General features: G+C 50.9%; 1 protein-coding gene across 3 annotated transcripts in view; it reads left to right on the plus strand.

The window, feature by feature from the left end:
* Positions 1-21,011, plus strand: part of CUX2 (cut like homeobox 2) — a 319,501-nt gene that overhangs the window by 47,125 nt on the left and 251,365 nt on the right. Inside the window, exon 1 of one of the 3 annotated variants that reach the window (XM_031650756.1) lies at positions 17,296-18,988. The exons of 1 other annotated variant lie outside the window; for it this stretch is intronic. In XM_031650756.1, the coding sequence (XP_031506616.1) occupies positions 18,758-18,988 (231 nt within the window). In that variant the 5' untranslated portion in view covers positions 17,296-18,757. Of the gene's footprint in view, positions 1-17,295; positions 18,989-21,011 lie in introns of those variants that run through there. One more of the 3 variants, XM_031650753.1, reaches the window with a different exon arrangement.

Here is a 21,011-nt window from a genome sequence, read left to right on the forward strand (position 1 = left end):
CTTGTCCTAGGGAAATATCCCTCGCACATTGCTCTGTGGATGAAAGCCACTGCCAAGCAGCATATATAGTGTAGTTTCTGTAAATTAAGAAAGCAGAACCTCCTCTGACCAGGGGAATGAGATCTAGTCTCACCCCTAGAGTCAAGGAAGAACCTCACCCAGGACTCTTTTTTTTTATTTTTTATTTTTTATTTATTTATTTTTTTCAGTCGGAGTGTCACTCTGTCGCCCAGGCTGGAGTGCAGTGGTACGATCTCAGCTCACTGCAAGCTCTGCCTCCCGGGTTCACACCATTCTCCTGCCTCAGCCTCCTGAGTAGCTGGGACCACAGGCGCCCGCCACCACGCCAGCTAATTTTTGTATTTTTAGTAGAGACACGGATTCACTGTGTTAGTCCGGATGGTCTCAATCTCTGGACCTCGTGATCCACCCGCCTCAGTCTCCCAGAGTGCTGGGATTACAGGCGTGAGCCACCGCGCCCGGCCCTCACCCAGGACTCTTAATTGCAAACAACAGAAACCGACTCAGCCCTCACCAAGACTCATGTAAGGAGGGGCTTCTCCACCCATAGGAAGGAGATTCTGATTCTGAGTGGCCATAAAGCATGACAGATGTTCATGACAATTGGGAGGGGTTAGGAGGGGGTGAGGAGGGGACCCCCAAATGAGAATAAGGGGTGATTTCTGGATGCAGTGGGAATTGGTGCTACGGCGGTGACCAGCCTCTGTCCACTGTGTAGCCTGAGATAGGGCAGAAGATGAGCAGGTGCTGTTCTGTTGCCCTTGGACCTTTTAGTGTCTTCCACGAGCTTCTGACTGCTGGTGACTGCATCTCTGTTTTTTTCCAAAACTGTAAGACCACTTTGCCTGAGAGAGGGCAGGCCAGAAGTATTGAGGCCATAACCCCCGGGGTGCAGCCCTCCCGTCTCAGAAGTTGGCGTATAAATGCCCCGGCTCCCTTACCCCTGAGAGGAATGACGCAGACGCCTGTTTTGCTCTTCCTTGGGGTGGTGGAGATTATAGGCAATTTTCGTGTTTGGCTTTCTTAAGGAGGATTTTAGGTTTTCAGCACGCAGAATGTATTATTTTGCTGTTTTAAATCAACCTTCTACAAAAGGACAGGAATGTCCCTGGGAAGGCTGGGGATGTCTGTTTGGGGACAGCAGGTGTTTTGAGGCATCTCTGTGTTGTATCTGCTCATGTTGTGGACGGAGCAATTCCGGCTTCTTCATCCAGCAGAGATGAGCGGGAGGGAGTGCGAGAGAAGGGAGAAAGTGGAAAATCACAATATATTGGAAGGAATATGATATTTGTAAAGGAATTAGAGTCAGTCCAAATAAAAGGCTGGCGGCCTGCATTGGTTTGATTCCAGGAGTTTTCTGAATTTGCAACTTTAGTGGGAAGAGGGATTTGAATTAATTTCACACCTCTTGAATGCCTACTGTGTGCCAAGGGCCATGCTGGGCAAGTGTCCGAAAATCTCTGAGAAAATCAACAAACAGGTCGGACTGGAGTGGCAGGTCGCCCCGGGATATTAAAGCCCAGGGTGTAGGGACAGAGGAAAGAGAGTGGTTAGACCAACCAGGGAGCTGGGAGAGAGGACACAGCTTTGAAACCAGCCCTGAAACCTGGAAGACTCATCGGGAGGTGGAGGAGGCAGGTGCCCTAGAGCAGAGCATGAGCAAAAGCTCGGAGAGGGGAAGGCATGGCCACACCCTGGTGGCCCTGAGCAGGCCGGTTTGGCTCGTCTGGGAAGGGTGGGCAATGTGGAAGTTAGGCTGGCAGATTGCAGGAGCCTGGGTGTCAGAAGAGGGGTTGCTGGGTACCTTGGTGGGCCATGGGGAGCCATGGAGGACATTTGAGCAGGAGGGGGATGTGTTCCGAGCTGTGTTGGAAAGTCTTCTATCACAAAGTTTCTCGACTCCACACTGTTGACATTGGGGGCTGTTTCGTGGTAGGGGCTGCCCTGTGCCTTGTAGGGTGCTTAGCAGCCTTTCTAGCCACTGCCTTCTAAGTGGCAGTTGCCTCCCCTGCTAAGTTGTACCAACCAAAAATGTCTCCAGATATTGCTGAATGTCCACTGGGGGTCATGATCACCCTCAGCCAAAAACCATGGTACCAGCTTAGGAGAGAGATGAGCAGGGTGACCAGCCAGGGAGCAACCACCAAGCGGGTGACCATCGAGGTCACCAAGAACTGGGGCAGGACAGGGGAAAGAGAGTGTGGGTGTGAGAGGCCTTCCAGAAAAAGGATTAGAAGGCCAGGGATTAGCAGGCCAAGAAGACCATGAAGGAGACAGATGTTGGAGCCTGGGACCGGGGTCCAAGGTCCAGGGCCTGATGGGTTGATGGGACCAGGGACAGATGGGAAGGGAAGAAGAGTCCTTTGGGGTGAGTGGAGCAGGAGGACCCCAGAGTCAATGCATCTTGGGATACCATCCAGGGCTCAACATAAAATGGGTCTGTGGTGATGGGGTGGGTGTTGCCGAATGAATGAATGAATGAATGAGCCAGATGTAAGTCACTTAGGCAAAAGAGGACTGAGGTTTAGGAGGGAGTTAAGAGGCTGCTTTCTGTGTTGTTTAGTGAGAACTTGCTATGTCTTGAATTCCATGGAGAATACAGCCCAGTGGAGGGGACGCCCACCAAGCAAACTCACAGGTAATAGAAGATGACAGGTGGCGCTGAGAGCTCTGAGAGGGAAGCACGGGAGTTTGTAGTCATGAACCTTGGGACTGGCAGGGAGATTGGGAGAAAGGCCAGGCAACCGGTCAGGGGCTGCCATCCACAGGACAGCCTGCTTTTGACCCAGAGAATATGATTGTTCAAGGTCACTTTGATGGCGGAAGAACAACAAACCAGCCCTTAGCAGATAGGGCAGTGAGAGTAGACAGCAGGGCCATCTTATCAAGTTCCAGGGTGGGAGTAGTCAGGAAGGGCTTCCCTGAGGAGGTGAACACTGGAGCTGAGGACGGAAGAATGAATAGAAGTGTACATGGGGAAGTGTGAGGAAACAGCATATGCAGAGGTATCACGACTGTGCTTGTCAGAGACCAGAGGCGGATAGAGCCCTGACTTGTCTTACACCTTACAAATAGATACGATTTTTCTCCTGGCCTACAGCGGTGAAGACTGAATCAGCAGGAGTGGAGTGGTTAGTGGGGCCTGGGCTGGTGGGCATTCTCTGAGCTCTGAGACATAAAGGATTTCAGCGCCTGCCCTTTCCTCCCATTCCTGCCCAAGTACCATCTGTTTCCAGGGGAGCAGGTGGAGGGACCCCAGATATCCCCTGTCCCCTGCTTTAGCAGTTGGCAACCTATGAATATTTAGAAAGTGTGATTTTCAGTTCCTCAGTGCACTGCTGGAGAAAGCAAACTTTAACTTTGTCCTCTTTTGTTCTTCTTTGTTTTTTCAAGGCCAATTTAAAAAGAATCTTTTTTTTTTTCCTAGAACAAGCCACTGGCTATTACGGAAATAGTAAACAGGAGTCAGGGCTGGGGCATAAGTGGCCTGTTTTAATTAGAACATTAAAGTATTTTAACGCTTACACTTTATATTTCTGCGAACTTGATTATATAGCATTTTAAATACCTGTGAACGTTTTAAGGACTCACAGCGATGAATTATTTGCAGGTTCACAGGAAACTTCTATTTTAAAAGCAAAATGGTATGAGAGTGGCTGTGAAAGCTTTGCGGCAATGACAGCGCTGTATAATGAGAGGCCACCTGGTGGGTGGGCTGGCAGACAGGCCGCTGTACCTGCTGTCACTTGGGCTCCGAGGTGCCCACCTTCTGGAGAGGCTGCTGCGGGGTGCAGGGGATTGGAGTAACCTCAGCCCGTCTTCTCCCATTCTTCCTCTTCTCACCACAATGGAGCCACATGGACCTTCTCATCATTCTTTTATTATCTTGGTATTTATTGAGCATCTACTATGTGCCAGGCATTGTTCCATGCACTGTGACAGAGCAGGCAACATTCCCTGCCGCTGTGGAGCTGACCTTCTAGTCTGGGGAGACAGGTGGCAAAGAAAAAAAAATAAATGAACATCACGATGATAAAAATGGTGAAGGAAAGGAAAGTAGGATAGAGGATGGGGATGGAGGTGCTGTGGTGTGCTGGAGTTGGCTGGTACTGGCTCCTGAGAGCTGACTGTGTGTGTCTCTCCCAGCCCCTCATTCAGTGACATTCCATGGGCAGCTTGAAATCAGCCAAGGTGGAAGTATTTACCCCATGGAAATTGGCAGATGCCACAAATCAGGGCTTACTCCTCAGAGAGCCCGTTGTAACCATTTACAAGCATGCATCTGAGCAGGTCATGTGGAGATCTGGGGGGAGGGTTGGGAAGGGTGTTCCAGGCATTCCCTGATGTGGGAATGTGTTCAGAAGGGTTGAGGAACATCCTGGAAACCAGTGGGGATGGGATGAGTGAGTGAAGGGGAGAGTGGAAGGAGATAAGGTCAAAGGAATTCTGTAAATACTTTTGGCCTCTGAAATCCTCTAATCAGTTTACTTGTGCCTCCAGAACTTTGCACATGCTGTCCCTCTGCCCAGAATGCTCTTCCCCTGGCTGATTCCTTCGGTTCCCGTCTCCTCTAGAGAAGTGTTCTGGGACCATTTTTGCCACAGCACATCTTTCCCCTTTATTCTTATATCAGCACTACTTGGTTCCCTTCCCAGCATTTGTTTCCAGTTGTAATTGGGTATTGGGTTGTTTCTTTGAGTTTGGAATCTGTCTCCCTCATTGGAGTGTAAGTTCAGAAAGACCTCATCCCCTGCCATCTCCCCACCTTCCAGCAAGGGCTTACACAGGGCAGATACTTGACACGTTGTTGTTACATCAGTGAATGCTGGTGGAGAGACTTTTCTGTACTTATTATTGGTTTGGGAAATGCCCTGAATGGTGTGAGATCAGGGATCCGGAGCAGATGTAGCTGATGGAGAAGCTAGAGGCTCCTACCTTGTGCCAGGCCTGATCCAGGAGCATACTTCCTGGGTCCTTCTAGTTAACTTTGAAGCAACACAGTGGCAGTGTGTAATTACCCCCACCAGCTACCAACCTGTCAGCAAGAAAGAGCATGCTGTCTGTTCCTGCTAAAGACATTGGCCACTTCAGCGGATAAATATTTCTATTATATCATGGTAGTATCACAGAGCAATGGATGTGAGTTCAGAATTTAAGATGAAGATTGTGTCACTGATGGAGAAAGTACTTAGTTCACAGGCAACTGGAACTGTGTAGCCTGGGGTGCATCAAAGAAGGAAACATTTTCATCAAAAGAATCAGGTTTGGCTGACCTGATTATTTCTTTTTCTAATGATGAGAGCTTAGAACATATTGATTGAGGTGATCAGCATTTAGGCCTTTCATAGTTAATGAGGAACTGTCCAATTTATCTTAGAAACAATTGCTATCCAGGGTCTTTACTGAGGTGTGCCGTGCCTGTGAGAGAAAGACACTTAACATCACAGACCTGGGTGTAGAACTGGGTGCAGACAGGGAGAGGAAGAAGGCTCCTCTTTTAGGACATCAAATTGACTCTATCTCCAAAGGTTTAAATCCTGGCTCTGCCATTCCCAGCCATATACCCTTTGACCACTTGTTTAGCATCCTGGAACCTCAGTTTCCTCTTCTTTAAAATGGGGCTGATGGAGCAGTTATCTCAGGGAATGATTTTTGGTTTATGAGGATTAAAAGTGATGAGGCACAGCTGGGTGCAGTGGTGCATTCCTGGTGTCCCAGCTACTTGGGAGGCTGAGGCAAGAGGATCACTTGAGCCTAGGAGTTCAAAGCTAGCCTGAGCAACATAGCGGCGAAACCCCCATCACTAAAAAAAAATGATGATGTGTAAAAATCTGAGAATGGTGCCAAACATGGCACTCAAGAAATGTTACCCATTGCTATTCAAACTGTCAAGTGATATACTTTTTACAGCCTATGAAATGGGAATGGACATCGTAAGTTATTCTACCGTAACAAGGGACTTACTAAAGAAAATGCTATGGGCTGGGCACAGTGGCTCACACCTGCAAGCCCAGCATTCTGGGAGGCCGAGGCAGGCGGATCACTTGAGGTCAGGAGTTCGTGACCAGCCTGGCCAACATGGTGAAACCCTGTCTCTACCAAAAATACAAAAAAAAAAAAAAAAAAAAAAAATTAGCCGGGCATGGTGGCGGGCACCTGTAATCCCAGCTACTTGGGAGGCTGAGACAGGAAAATTGCTTGAACCTGGGAGCCGGAGGTTGCAGTAAGCCAAGATCACACCATTGCACTCCAGTCTGGGCAACAGAGTGGGACTCTATCTCAAAAAAAAAAAAAAAAAAAAGAAAGAAAGAAAGAAAGAAAATGCTATGAAGAAGAAGTCACTTTTCTAGCCTGCCAACTGGTGGCTTCATCTTGATGCCATGCATGTTTAACTAGCAGGTAATACTGTTCCTTGAGAAAACACACCCTAGTGCTTTGCACTTAACCTGGCTCACTGGAGCAGCTACTAATCTGATCATTAATCAGAGAATGCTTTTCATTTCTGTGTGTGGCTATAGAGTCAACTTAAACATAAGTTGTTTGTTCAGTCATTTTGTTTTGTATCATCCAAGAGGACAGAAGCTTTGTCTGCCTTTGTGTGCTATCTCCTCAGTGCCTAAAACAGCCCCTGCACATAGTAGGTTGTGATGGATATCTGTTGAATGAATGAAATTATATGCCCTTAGGGGTTTAAAAATGAAGGACTATATCCTAGGGCACTGAAAACTGAAGTTTACCCCAAAACCTGCACACAAATGTTCTCAGCAGCTTTATTCATGAGTAGCCAAAAAGTGGGAACACCCCAGATGTCCTTCACCAGGCCAGTGGTTCAACTGTGGCACCCCCACACCATGGAGCACTACTCAGCAATGAAAAGGAACGAGCTATTAATACGCTAATGACCTGGATAAAGCTTGAGGGAATCGTGCGGAGGGAAAAAAGGCCATTTCAAAAGGGATTACATACTGAAGGATTCCACTTACGTAGCATTCCTGAAAAGACAAGTTTGGGGAACAGGGAATGGAGTGGGAATGGGGCCAGGGAGGAAAATAGGCATGCTTATCAAAGGGCAGCATGAAGGCCTGGGGGTGATGAAATGCTCTGTAGCTTGACTGTATCAGTGTCAGTATCCTGGTCCTGCTCTGTGTTGTAAATTGTGACCCTTGGGGGAAATTGGATGAAAGGGGCAAGAGATCGCCCTGTATTCTTTCTCAAACTTCTGACCTCAAGCAATCCTCCCTTCTCGGCCTCCCAAAGCACTGGGATTCCAGGCGTGGGAGTCACCACGCCCGGCCTCTCTGTATTCTTTCTGCCTGTGAATCGACAATTATCTCAAAATGAAAAGTTCAATTAAATAAAAAAGTAAAGGACTGAAAGCACTTCATTAATTATTCAAAATGCAGCGGGCTGAATCCCTACGATGTGAGGCTTTAACTCAAGTCTTTATAGCAGCAGGCTGAATCCCTACGATGTGACGCTTTAACTCAAGTCTTCGTAGCAGCCCTGTGGAGTAGATGGAGATGTCACCATTTTTCAGAGAAGGAAAAGGCTCAGAGAATTTAAGGGACTTGTCTGAAGACACACAGCTGGCAAATGGTAGAGATGGGATGCACACCTGGGAGTGTCAGGCCCTGAGCCCTTAGTACTTTCCTCTAGACGTGCAACTCTGAGTGCCTGTGGTTTGAGCAATGAGCTGAGCCATGAAGCTCACCTGTCATGCATGGACATGAGAGGTCCGACCGGGCAGCTGGGTGCCGGGGTACACCCCTCTGATGAGGCTGACAGCTCTGCAGTGGGGAGAGGCGGCGGAGAGTCACCTTGGGTTTCCCACCTGCCTGCTCCTGAGTGACCTGCTGACCTCAGGAGTTATGACCTCCTTCCCACTCCACTTCCTTTGCCTTATCCAGGGGCGGTGGTGTGCAGTGTTGGGTGGTGTTATGACATTTTACAGGTGGGGAGACTGAGGCACGGGGCAAAGCGACCTGCAGGATATTCCAAGTGGAGATGCAGTCTTCCCCAGCTCCTGCATCCTGTGGTAATGATCAGTCACTTTGCTTTGTCCTGTGCAGTTGCTGTTCTCAGAGCATCTTCTGCCCAGTGACAGTGATCAAGGGCACCAGCCCTGGAGGCCAAGGCCAGCAGTGCTGGCATCGAGTCTTTGCTCTGTAGATCACCAAACTGTGGCCTTAGGCAACTGATTTCTCTTCAAGCCTCAGTTTCCCCATCTGAGAAATGGGGGGAGTAATGGGGATTAAATAAGAAAACATATTCGATAACACACTGTAGGGGACAAAAAATGCTGGCAGCATCTGAGGCCTGTAATTTGGAATCCCGGTCTGTCTGCCCTGAGGCCCAGGGCTCTGAGCTGAGAGGAGCAAAGCCTCCACCTGAATTACCCTCCCTGATGTTACCCCTCCAGGCCCTGCAGTGCTCTCCTGGACCCAAGTTCTGCTTGGAGGTTGGTTTCCTGAGCAGGGCAGCATGTGCTGCAATAGGGGCCACCCAGAGGGCCTGGAAAGCCCTCTGCAGGAGGCAGCATCGAAGCTGAGAGCTGAAAGATGACTGGGCATTCCTAGGTTAATGGGAGGAAGTAGAGGGAAAGGCATTCCAGAGAGAGGGAACAGCAGGTACAAAGGCTCAGAGGTCAGAGAGTGCAGGTGCCTTTGGGGAACTGTAACCAGAGCATTCATGCTTGAGCATTAAACAGGCAAAAAACAGAACCTAGTCACTGTGGCCCTGTGTCTCCTCTTCGGTTAAAACAGCACAAAGCAGGCTGGAGGCCTTTCAGGGGGTTCATGGGCAGATAAGGAGTTTGGACTACATTTTGAGGGTGATGGGAACCGTGGAGGGTTTGGGGCAGAGGAGTGATGCAGGTGGGCTTCATGTGAGGAAGGTGCCTCTGGCCATCATGTGGAGTGGAGGGGAGCAGAGGTGAGCTCCAAGCGGAGGCAGGGAGGCCAGGGAGGAGGCAGCTGCAGCATCTTGGTGAGCGATTCCTGGTCCTGGAGCAGAGTTGTGGGAATGGGCTTGGATAAGAGTGACCAGTTAGGGACATTTGTCAGTGCCAAGCTGACGGAGCTCTCTGTGGGGCCAGATGAGGGAGCATCTCAGGTGAGCAAGGTTTCTGTTTTGGGTTCTGGGCTGGCCCGAAAGGGGCAATCCCTTTACCTCTTCTTTGTTTTTGAAGTGGAATCTCTAGCTCTGGAGTGCGGTGGCATGATCTCGGCTCACTGCAATCTCCGCCTCCTGGGTTCAAGCGATTCTCCTGCCTCAGCCTCCTGAGTAGGTGGGATTACAGGCATGCGCCACCATGCCTGGCTAATTTTTTGTATTTTTAGTAGAGACGGGGTTTCACCATGTTGGCCAGGCTGGTCTCAAACTCCTGGCCTCAAGTGATTCACCCTCCTCAGCCTCCCAAAGTGTTGAGATCACAGGTGTGAGCCACCGTGCCTGGCCTGCGATCAGTTTACTACTCTTCTTTGATCTCTGTAAAACAGGTGATTTGCACCTCCCCATCTCTCGGCATCCTTTTTCTGGGTGAGGGTCAAATGATATCCTCCGTGAGCCCACGCCTTGCAGTGAACTGCGAAAACATCCCAAACCTCACCCAGAGGCCCCTGGTGTTAGAGATATAAGCTCCATTATTTTGTCCAGTGGTTTTTCAAATGTGCCACCAACCCATCAGCTGAACAGAGATGCTACTTCTCTCTCTCTCTCTCTCTTTTTTTTAATTGTAAAAACCGGTTTGAGGTCTCCTCATCTCAGGAGAGGCACTGAGAAACAATGCCATCACCAAACAGCAGGTTCTAAGCAAGCACAAGCCAGCATTGATGGAGCACCTACTGTGTGCCGAGGCTCCCTGTGTGTTTCTCCTTGATCTTCGGGGTTAAGGCCACGGGGGAGTGAAATCTGACAGAGTGAGTCTGTGCCCGGCTGCACCGCGTCCTCACTACATGGGACCTTGAGCCAGGAACTTCAGTCACTCTCGGCCTCAGTTTGCACATCTGTGTGCATATCCATGTAAGGGGTCACTCACTGGACTCACCCAAAAGGTGGCTGAAGGAGTCAGTGTTCCCACTCCAGCCAGGGCCAGGCGAGCAGGCGCCGTGGACTGGATAAAAGACTGTCTTGGACTTGGCCCCAGGAGGTTGGCCTCGTTGTTCCTGTTTGCGGAGGGAAGTGAGATCCGCAGCCCCAAAGCTGCCAGGGTGGTTTTCCTGACTCAGCCGTGCCCTTTTCACAAAGGCCTGGAGGAGACACAGCTGGGGTCACCATTGGCTGAGGTCAAGTACAACCAGGCAGCCTTCACCCTTCCCTGTGCAGACCCCTAAGAACAGAGATCAGGCCATGCAGGGGTACAGTATTGGGCTACCTCATCCCGGTTGCCCAACTGATGGGACCCACCTCAGTTTTTCACCCCACCCAGCCTGGAACCTTCCTAAAGCCCAGATAATTGTCACCTGGGGTTCTATGCACTTTTTATAGAAGAACACTGTATTCCTTTCTGAGGACCCTTGGAACAAATTACCACCAACTAAAGGGACTTAAAACAGTAGAAATGTGTCCTCTCATGGTGCTGGAGCCAGAAGTCCAAGATCAAGGTGTCTGCAGGGCTGTGCCCCCTCTCCAGACTCCAGAAGAGAGTCCTTCCTCACCTCCCCCAGCTTCTGGTGGCTGCCGGCCCTGCCTGGCACTCCCTGGCTTGTGGCCACATCACTCCAATCGTGCCTCTGTCGCCACATGACTGTCTTATCTTTGCACCTGTCTCTCCTTATAAGGACGAGGGTCGCTAGATTTAGGGCCCACCCTAATCCGATATGCTCTCATCTTAACATAACTGATTAAATCCACCCGCCTTGGCCTCCCAAAGCGCTGGGACCGCAGGCATGAGCCCCTGCACCCGGCCAAGCTCCAACAGATTTAAGTTTCTTTCTGACCTTATCTTATTTCCAAATAAGGTCACATTCTGAGGTTCAAGATGATGTGAATTTTAGGGGACCACAATTCAACCGAATACCAGCATCTTTAGAAAACGTTGAGAGCAAGGGTGTCCTTTTCACGCTGACCTTTGTTAGGAGTTCTGTAGGGAAGAAGAGAGAAGGTGTGGGAATGGCTCCCCCATCTGCAGGCAGGAAGAAGGGCTCCAGATGTTAGTCCCAGATGTGTCTCTGAATGAAACACTGAGACTTGAAGTCTTGGCTGCAAACGGGGCTGTGTGGTCAGGCAGGAGGAGCAGAGGCTTCTGAGCAGGCTGAGCTGAGGTCTAGGCTATTGGCCTTTCCTGACAGCTTGCCTTTCCCAGAGCCTCAATTTTCATCTCTGTAAATTGGGCATAATAATAGTACCTTCCCAATGAGGCTGTTGGGAAGACATCACTATGGGTTTTAATGCTAGACACTGACTAGTCCAAGGTCTCATTATTTGGACAAAGAATCTGGGACTGGGAGAGGAGCCGTAAGCAAAAGTGACAGGTCTGGAATCAGGGCTGGATCTGCTGCCTCCAAGAACAGTGTTCCTTTCTCACATCCAGTCCTGGTCCTGCCAGCAATTGGCTAGGAGGGTCTAATACCTTTAATAATAAAGCGGGCAAATAGGAATGGCAGAGGCTAATCTTTGCAGTGACTCTGTGAGGAAGGGACAGCTGTAATCCATATTTATTTTCCAGATAAGCGAACCAAAGCTCTGGCAGATTCTTTTTTTTTTTTTTTTTTTTTTTTGAGAAAGGATCTCACTATGTCACCCAGGCTGGAGTGCAGTGGCCCCATCGTGGCTTACTATAGCCTCTGCCTCCCAGGCTCAAATGATCCTCCCCACTTCAGCCTCCCCGGTAGCTGGGACCACAGCCTGCCAACAAACTCAGCTAATTTTTGTATTTTTTGTAGAGACAAGTTTTCGCCATATTGCCCAGGCTGGTCTCGAATTCCTGGGCTCAAGAGATCTACCTGCCTTGGCCTCCCAAAGTGCTGGGACTGCAGGCGTGAGCTACTGTACCTGGCCAGGCTCCAACAGATTTAAGTTTCCTACCCAAGGCCATGCAGTGGGAACGTAGTAGAGCTGAGATTCAAATGCAGGTACATCTGCCTCCACATCTCCCTTCCTCAGGCTCCCCTGTACCTCAGTTTCCCCATCTGGGAAACGACACCTGTTTCAGGTTCCCAGCTTAGATGACCCCCACTCCAGCAGAACTGTGCTGAGTGTTACATAAACCCCGGCTCGCCAAGGAGGGTGTCCTAGCTTTTGCATCTCCTGCCCCTCACACCACGGTGACTTGAGATTTTTACACAGATGAGAACTGTGTGTGGGGCGGTGAGCAAGAGAGTGCGTGTATTTGCACCAAATATTTTATAATAGACAAGCCTCGTCTGCCACTTCTAAAAGTAGTGGGAAAAAAAAACCCACTTTGAGAAAGTAAAAATAACCCAACGCCTGAGTCACTGAAGTCACTGAACTCAGCCGGAACTGGCTGCTCCAAGCTGAACTGACTGCTTCAGCTCACCCAGGGCAGCAGGGCTGGGGCCAGAAATTTGAGGGGGGCGATGAACACCTGAGCTTTTAGGGGGAAGTCCTAGTGGTTAGTTTGTGGGTGAAGTGCCTGTCGCTCTTCCTTTTATTTTAAGCTGCAGGATGAAATGGCTCCCTGAAAGCCTCTATCTTCTTTTTCTTTTAAAAGTGACTTGACAATTGATAATTTTGCCCTGGCGACGGACACCTTAGAGCTTTTATTTCTTGGAGGCCAAACATTGATGTTGTGTGAAATGGGAGCTTGGCGGAGCCTTTGTGCGGATCTCAAGCTTCCTGAAAAATTTATTTACTGTGACTGTGATCCGCAGGAGCCAATTGATGTTTATCTATAGTAGTTCGTGCCAGCAAGGAGGGGAAAAATGCATAACTGCACTTTCTTCGGAAGCCTTGCAAGGCTGTTTAAATAAGTATCTAATAGTGAACTTTCAATAGCAGACAGGCAGTTTGACGGACAGAGGACAGTGTATTAACCATAAGCAGGCTTAATCTTTCCCCCACGTTTTAGAGGAAGCTTTATAACCTTCTGGCAGAGGAATTCATGAGAACCAGGTATTTGAAGCTAAGCAAAAATTATCCTGGCCGTTCCCGTGGCGGAATCGATCTCTCCGAGAGCCGCATGAAGGAGGGGAACAGAGCCTGCGGCTGGGCCCAGTGTGAGCAGCCCTGGCCACCTCATTGTGGCAGAAGGGCAGGAGAAGTGGACGGGGACCAGGAGCGGGCAGAGGGAGGAAAAGATCGTGCTGGGAGCCTGGTTTTCCTGCCAGGTAAGTAACTTCTGCTATTACCTTAGCTTGGGGACTGGGGTCAGAGACCTGTGTCTTCCCCCTGTGCCCCAGTTGCAACAGCGCCTAGCCTTTGGCAGCATCCACCTTTTTTCTTCGAGACAGGGTCTTACTCAGTTTCCCAGGCTAAGAGCAGTGATGCAATCCCAGCTCACTGCAGCCTCAGCCTCTTAGGCTCAAGGCATCCTCCCACCTCAGCCTCCCCAGTATCTGGGACTACAGGCGTGTGCCACCATGTCTGGCTAATTTTTTGGGGCTGGGGGGAGATGGAGGTCTCACCGTTTGCCCAGGCTGGTCTCCTACTCCCAGGCTCAAGTGATCTTTCCATCTCAGTCTCCCAAAGTGCTGAGATGACAGGCCTGAGCCACCGCAGCTGGTGCATCCACCTTTTAAGCAATAGGAGTGATTTATGTGATACTGTTCAATGCATGTCTGTCTTGCTCATTGGGCCGGAAGTTTTGTGCAGCCTGGAGGCTGTCTTATTTAACCAGGGAGGCTCTCTTCATCTCTGGAAGAAGGTAGACTGGCTTGGTTACGGAATTGTCCCCTGGCCCGCTACCTGGCTGTCATCACCTTGGGAGTAATGCAGCCTTCAGTGTCTGTCTCCCCCTGTTTAGAGGGTCAGCTGCAAGCACCCAGGGACTTCACCTCAGTCTGCCTAGCACCAGATACCCCACAGCATCTCTTACACTGTTTGCTGAATGACTAGCCATGTGTTTTCCTGGCTGTGGTTAAGAGCATGAGGGTGGCCGGACACAGTGGCTCATGCCTGTAATCCTAAAACTTTGGGAGACAGAGGCAGTCTTGAGCTCAGGGGTTCAAGGCCAGCCTGGGCAACATGGTAAAACCCCGTCTCTACAAAAAATACAATAATTAGCTAGGTGAGGTGGTGCACGCCTGTAGTCCCAGCTACTCGGGAGGCTGAGATGGGAGGATCACCTGAGCCCAGGAGGTTGAGGCTGTAGTGAGCTGTGATTGTACCACTGCACTCCAGCCTGGGCAACAGAGTGAGACCCTATCTCAAAAAAAAAAAAAAAAAAAAGGATGAAGGTTAGATACTCTTGGTATCAAATTCCTGTCTGTTACCCACTGTGTGTTCTTAGGCAAGTGGCCTGCCTTCTCTGAGTCTTTATTTCCTGGTCTAATGAGGTAAGGAGGGAAATGACTTCACCATTTTAAGTCTCAGTTTTCTCATTTGTAAAGTAAGCGTAGCATCCCCTCCTTGAGGTCTGCAGTGAGGGGTGGATGAGAGGGTGTGGGTGGAGGACTCAGTGTGTGAGTTATAGCTGTTCCTATTAAAATTGTGTTGATCAATATTACCATTACTACCATCACTACGTTTTCTCTCCATGAAATAAGGGAAACTCACAGCCTCCATTTTGTCTGCTTCGGACATTGTCACCCCTTTCAATGTCTCAAAGCCAGAATGGAGGAACATGCTGGGTGCCATGTAGGGTCAGGAAATGCTGGGCCCGGAGTGAGTCCCTGCAGATGGTGGTTGCTCTCATGCATCTGCTCCATGCAGGAGCCGTGAGCTGTCCCTGAAGCCGAGCCGCCTTGTGCAAGTCTGAGCCTCCTCGAGCGAGGGCTCAGAGGCTGACAGGGTCAGTAGTGATGCTGGGACAAGAGGGAGCGCCAGGGGCTCAACCAGTGACTTGTGGATGAGTAATAGTTCCAGGATTAAGTGTGCCACTGAGCCCCCCATCAGCAGGGAGAACCAAGAGCTGCCTGGTGCTCAGAGCAGTTATCATCACCAGAGCCTGGTCCAAATTCTTGCAACAGCCCAGAGGGTACAAAATGGAGCCCTCTGGTGGGGGTGAGGGGGAATCAGACCATGGAGGTCTCAAGTTCCTTACCTGCCTGGACTGGGGTTCTTTGTCTGCCTCGGGCTGTTCTATCCCCCTACCCCTCACATCCTTTCTTGCTATCCCAGAAACCAATTGGGTTTACCCAAATTATCATCCCCATGGTCACCACGGAGCAGAGTGGGAGGCCAGGCCCTGTGCTGGGTACTCCCCATGTGGAATCTCGGGAGCTTTTATCACTTATACCCATTTTCCAGAAGAGGAAACTGAGGCTCACAGAGGCAAAGTCACTTGCCTGAGGCCCCATAGCCTTCCCATTGTCCTGTCCCTCTTCTCTGATGCTTCACATCCCTGCTTCCCAGCTCAGCAGTGCCTCCAGCCTCCTCTTTCCCTCCAGAAAGCAAGGCCAGCTCAGCCACAGGGTGGGTTTGTGAGTGGAGCTGGAATTGTTCAGGAGATCTGGCTTGAAGAAGATGGTGGGCTGTAATCCCAGCACTTTGGGAGGCCGAGGTAGGTGGATCACTTGAGGTGAGGAGTTAGAGACCAACCTGGGCAGCATGGTGAAACTCCATCTCTACTAAAAATACAAAAATTAGCCGGGCATGGTGGCGGGCACCTGTAATCCCAGCTACTTGGCAGTCTGAGGCAGAGAATTGCTTGAACCCGGGAGGTGGAGGTTGCAGTGAGTCAAGATCCTACCACTGTACTCCAGCCTGGGCAACAAAGCAGGGCTCTGTCTTAAAAAAAAAAAAAAAAGAAGAAGTTGGGGGGCAGCTAAGATCTTGGCTTCAGAGGGTGAGTCCCTGTTGTCAAGATAAAAAGTATTAAATCCTAAAAGCAGAGCCTTGCCAACGCCTCAGACAGAGCCCAGCACCCCCAAAAGTTCTGCACTGGGCATCCTTCCTGTTCCCTTCTTATGCTTCTGATGGGAGCTCTGCTCCAGATACACCCAGGAAGGTGACATGAGACCCTCAAATGAGTGTGTGTCACCTAAGACCACCAGGTGTGGCCTTGGAGTGAAAATCCACGTTGTTCTGGGCTCAGGTACTCAGATGCCTGTCTTGGGGTGATGAACCCCATCTTCCTGTTCAATTTTGGGGAGTGTTTTGGGAAATGACACATTGCTCACCTGCTTGTCCCCAAGCCCTCCGTCTCCAGAGAGCAGCGCGGGGAGTGGGAGGAAGCAGAGGAGCCAGGGTCGGTCTCTTTGGCTTTATGTATTAGCAACGAACTAATATGAGAGTTTAGAGCAAGGCACCAGCAGCAGAGGGAGCCTAAAATGATGTTAATCGCAGCAGCAATAATTAATACATATTCATGTGCCTACCCTGGGCCAGATCTGGGGAGCTCCTAGATAACTAAAATAGGCTTCTTCTCTCAGGGGGGGTCACCGAGGTGAGAAGACCACCTGTGACTGCACAAGATGACATTTTCCCACAGCAGCGAGTCCTGCTCGGCAAGCGAGGCACTCAGAGTCAGGAGCCAGGGAGGATCTGCAAAGAGACTGCAGCGAGCAGGCAGGGGATCGGGGTGGCTATTTTGTACCTGGGGGACAGCACTGGGCACCCAGAACAGCGTGGGCATTGGCACAGAGAACCCGCGCTCTGGGGCATGTGAGTCATTTTGCTGGGATGGAGGTGAGCTTGGAGTGGTCGGTGGGTGTCGGATCAGACAAGGCCCTGAGGCCACTGCATGGAGTTTGGACTTTTCCCCAAGGCTCAGAGTAAGGATTTGGGGTGTTTAATTCTAAAAGCTACAGAAAGCCATTGAAGGGCATAAGCTGGGGACAGTAGTGACAGGATCCACTTACCTTTTGCAAAGAAGTCTCAGGCCACCATGGAGAGGAGGGTTGTGGGGGTAAGAACAGAGTTGGGGGCTGGGCGCAGTGGCTTACGCCTGTAATACCAACACTTGGGAGGCCTTGGCAAGTGGATCACTTGAGGTCAGGAGTTCGAGACTAGGCTGGACAACATGGCAAAACCCCGTCTCCACTAAAAATATAAAAACTAGTGGGGCGTGGTGGCGCATGCCTGTAATCCCAGCTGCTCTGGAGGCTGAGGCAGGCAAATCACTTGAACCTGGGAGGTGGAGGTTACAGTGAGCCAAAATCATGCCACCGCACTCCAGCCTGGGTGACAGAGCGAGACTTCATCTCAAAAAAAAAAAAAAAAAAAAAAAAAACTGAGTGGGAGAGACAGGGAGGAGCTGCAGTCATCCGCCTTGGCACCAGGACTTCCCAGGTGTAGGCCAGCAAGGGACCTTTCAAAGTAGATTTGTATCTCTGGAGGGAGGCCACTGAGGCTGCTGTGAGCTGCCTTGCCGGCATTTCTCCTTTCCATCCCATATCTTGATGCTCGGGGACTGCGGAGGCCCAGTTGACAATATGGTGACATGTTAACGTGGGGAATGGCCAGAGGGGACCTATGCCCCCAGCCCCACAGCAGCTCGGACAGGAGCAGGGAGCTGATGTCACCTGCCTCTCTCTAGCAGGGACTCACTTTGGTCTCCTGTTTCTCTTTCTCTTTGTGAGTTCAGAGGAGGAAGACAGTAAGCCACGCTGGAGGGACTTGGCCTCGGCTGGCACAAGCTGGGTATTCATTTATTCACGCAGTTAGCAGCCGCCCGTGGGGCTCACGCCTGGTGCAGGGGAAAGGGGGAGCACCGCAGACTGCCTTCTCCCCTCGGGGAGTCCCCAGACAGGGATGGCCAGAAGTGCAGCACACAGAACCAGCCTGAGAAGAGCTGTCCCTGAGTAGGAGCCAGGAGGCCTCTGGAGTGAGGATAGGTGCTCAATATAGCCTGGAAGGCCAAGGAAGCCTCCTGGAGGAGGCCGCATACATCATATGCTCAGTGAAGGCAGGAACTGGGTTGCCCCGTTCAACACAGGATCCCAAATGCTCAGCAGTGTGGAAGGAAGTGACTTGGAAGCTCAGACCTGAAGGGCGACTAGGTCCGGCCCCAGCAGAGGTGGAGGAAATGGCCTGGCCAAAGGCTCGGAGGTGGGCTTTGTGCAAATCAGTGTTCAGAGTGCCTGGGACCTCCAGTAGATCAGGGCGTGGCAAGCGCTGAGGCTGGAGGCCAGAGGCAGTGCTGCATTTTGGGGTCTAGGCCTCTGAGCTCATAAAAATAGCTCGCGGCTTTCTTCAACCGTTATGTGGTTTCTCTTCTTCCTTCATTCCTTGCCAACCCCGGAAAGCCAGGTTGGGTCACTGCTGGGAGGTATGAGGTGAGACTCGGGTTTGCAGGCAGGTCAAGGTGTGGGGAAGTGGGGGTGGCCCCCTATTTGTTGGGGGCAGACCTGCCATTTGAAAACCACCTTCCTCATGTGTAGCTCTCACATGGGAGAACAGGATTGGACCTGCAGGGATCCTGGCTAGGGTGAGACAGAGTCTCAGGGGAAGTTGGGGGATGTCTCTGCCAGATTTGGGGCTCCCAGTGTCTCTGATCACCTATCGAGTTTATCAGACGCCAAAACTGGGACCCGCACGGATGGTGTAAAATCAGACCCAGGCAGCCTGGTCAGTGCCCATCATGCAGAGTGACCCTCTGTCCCCTCCATGCCCAGCGAGGCCGATGGGCAGCTAGGAGGCGAGGTACCGTCTGGCTCGATCGAGAGCCAAAGAGGTAATGCTAATGTCTTTTAAAATTAGAATGAAAATGTTTATTGCAGAGCAGAACCTGCGTCAGCTCAGAGTCCTGTGGGAAGGGAACGGCTTTATCACAGCCTTTCGCTTTTATTTTTGCACATTCGCTTTTTATTTGCCGGTGGTGCTGCTGACGGGCCCTCAGAGCAGGGCTGTGTCTGGACACTTCTGGGAGCCTTGGACAGCTCCGGAGAGGAGGCAGGAGCTGCCCAGGGTGAGTGTGAGGACCCGCGGAGGGTTGAGAGGACTTGGGGGATGTGAGAGCAGGAGCCTGTGACTGTGTGTATGTGTGTGTGTGTGTCCTTGTGTCTGTGTGTGTCCTTGTGCCCCTTTGTGTGTCCAGCCCGATGTAAGCGTGGCCTGTGTGGCTCTCCATGTGTCTTTCTCTGTGTGTGTGGTGGCTGTGAGAGCCGTCCATGTGTGAGATTGAGTGTGGATCTCTGCCTATCTCTGTGTGTGCACTCATGAGTTGTGTGTGGGTCTGTGTGTCTTCGGAGGTGGCCATGGGTGTGGCTGGGTGTGGGTCTTGGCCCTCTGTGTCTTCTGTTTGTGTGGATGTGTGTATCTTAAGGAGACACGTGGGTGTGTGACTGGTGGGTCTGTGTGGGCGCAGACACCCATGTGTGCAAGTCAGAGGGGTATGCGTGTGTGTGTAAGCATGAGTGTACACACACAAGTGTGTGAATTGTATGCATTTGAACATGTGAGCTTGCATGGAGGAGGGTGTCACGTGGCAGAGTGAGTTGTGTGCATGTATTTTGCATGTGTGTGCTACATATGAGAGCGTGTGAACTGAGCCCACGTTGCACAGGAGGGTGTGAGCAGTGCTCATGTGCTGGACACCTGTGTGAGTATGTATGTGAACACATGTTGCATGTGTTGCATGTGAGCACATGTGTGGGGCACTTCTATCTTTCTTGGGGGACCCCCAACAGAGCCCTCCCTAGGCAGCACAGCCTGCCACCAAGGAGGTCACTGTAGACTCCCAGCCTCTTGCCTCAGCCCCAGCTCCAGTCAGAGCCTGGAAAACCCTCCCCAGTCCCTCTGAGGGCTGTGGCCGTTTTTAACCCACCCTTTTCCAACCAAGATGGTTTTGTCAAGAATTGCCTTCTGTAGCTTGGGCTATAAAAACAATGGGTGTTTTGTTTTTGGAAGGGGTGTTGCTTTCTAAATATCAAAGGATTCTGTGACACGAATGCGCTTTTTCAAGGTGCACTCACCCCTCGTGATGAGGACCCCTGGGTGACAGTGGGTCAGTCTGGCCTGAGGTGGGGCTGGTGCCCCAGGATTGGTTTCTGGGATGCACCTTCCAGGAAGGCTGCCCCGAGCTGGTTGGTAAGGGACTCTGGCCACAGCCCTGGAGATTGTCAGGGTCCCCCAGATGGCCACACCACAGCAGCCCTGCACCCTGCCACCTGCAGGGTGTGACCCCCTATAGCCGCTTCTCCAGGCTAGAAAACCCATGCCTTGCAGGGAACCTGGTGGCTTTCGGGCTTCTCCACAAAGCCACAGAGCCGGAGGAACCTCCTTTTGATCTCTGTCCCTGTCCGGTTCACTGTCCCTTCACTGGGATTTGTCATGTTGTGGTATCGCCTTCTGCAGATCTGGGTGGCTGGGTGGGTGAGTGGGTAGGGGGAGTCACATCTTACAAAATAGAAACCAGGTACTCTGCAGAATAAAAGATGGTCGTGCCAGTGCCAGATGCGTATCTGGAGCCTGGCTTCGAATGCCGTGTGGCCTCGGGCATGTTGCTGAGCTTCGCTGAGCTTTAGTCTTCCCACCTGTAAAATGAGAGTCATAACAGTGCCAGGCTCAGGGCTGTCTCTTACTTGTTCCCTTGGGGTCTTTCTGGAACATGGCAGACTTCCGTGGCTCAGATTGATTCAGTGTGTCCTAGCTATGTGTGATATCAGGCAGGTCACTTTATCTGTGCCTCAGTTTCCTTACCTGCAAAATCGGGCTAAATACAGTACTGACTACCTGGGGATGTTGTGAGGGTTAAATCTCTTACTTTACATAAAAGGTTATAGTAAGTACTGTAGAGCAGGAGCTATTATTGTTATTTCTGGAACGCCTGAACTCAGATTAAAACATCCCATCGGCACACAATATCCCCTTTTTTTAAAATCACACGATGTGTAACCCACTCTTTCTGCAGCCTTGCCCACTGCGTGCTGCTGTCAGGCAGCTGCTGTGTGCCAGGCATCTGGCTGGGCATGCCCGAGGCATCGTGGTGT

This window comes from Papio anubis, chromosome 9 (genome assembly GCF_008728515.1).
Source record: "Papio anubis isolate 15944 chromosome 9, Panubis1.0, whole genome shotgun sequence".
NCBI classification, from domain to species: domain Eukaryota; kingdom Metazoa; phylum Chordata; class Mammalia; order Primates; family Cercopithecidae; genus Papio; species Papio anubis.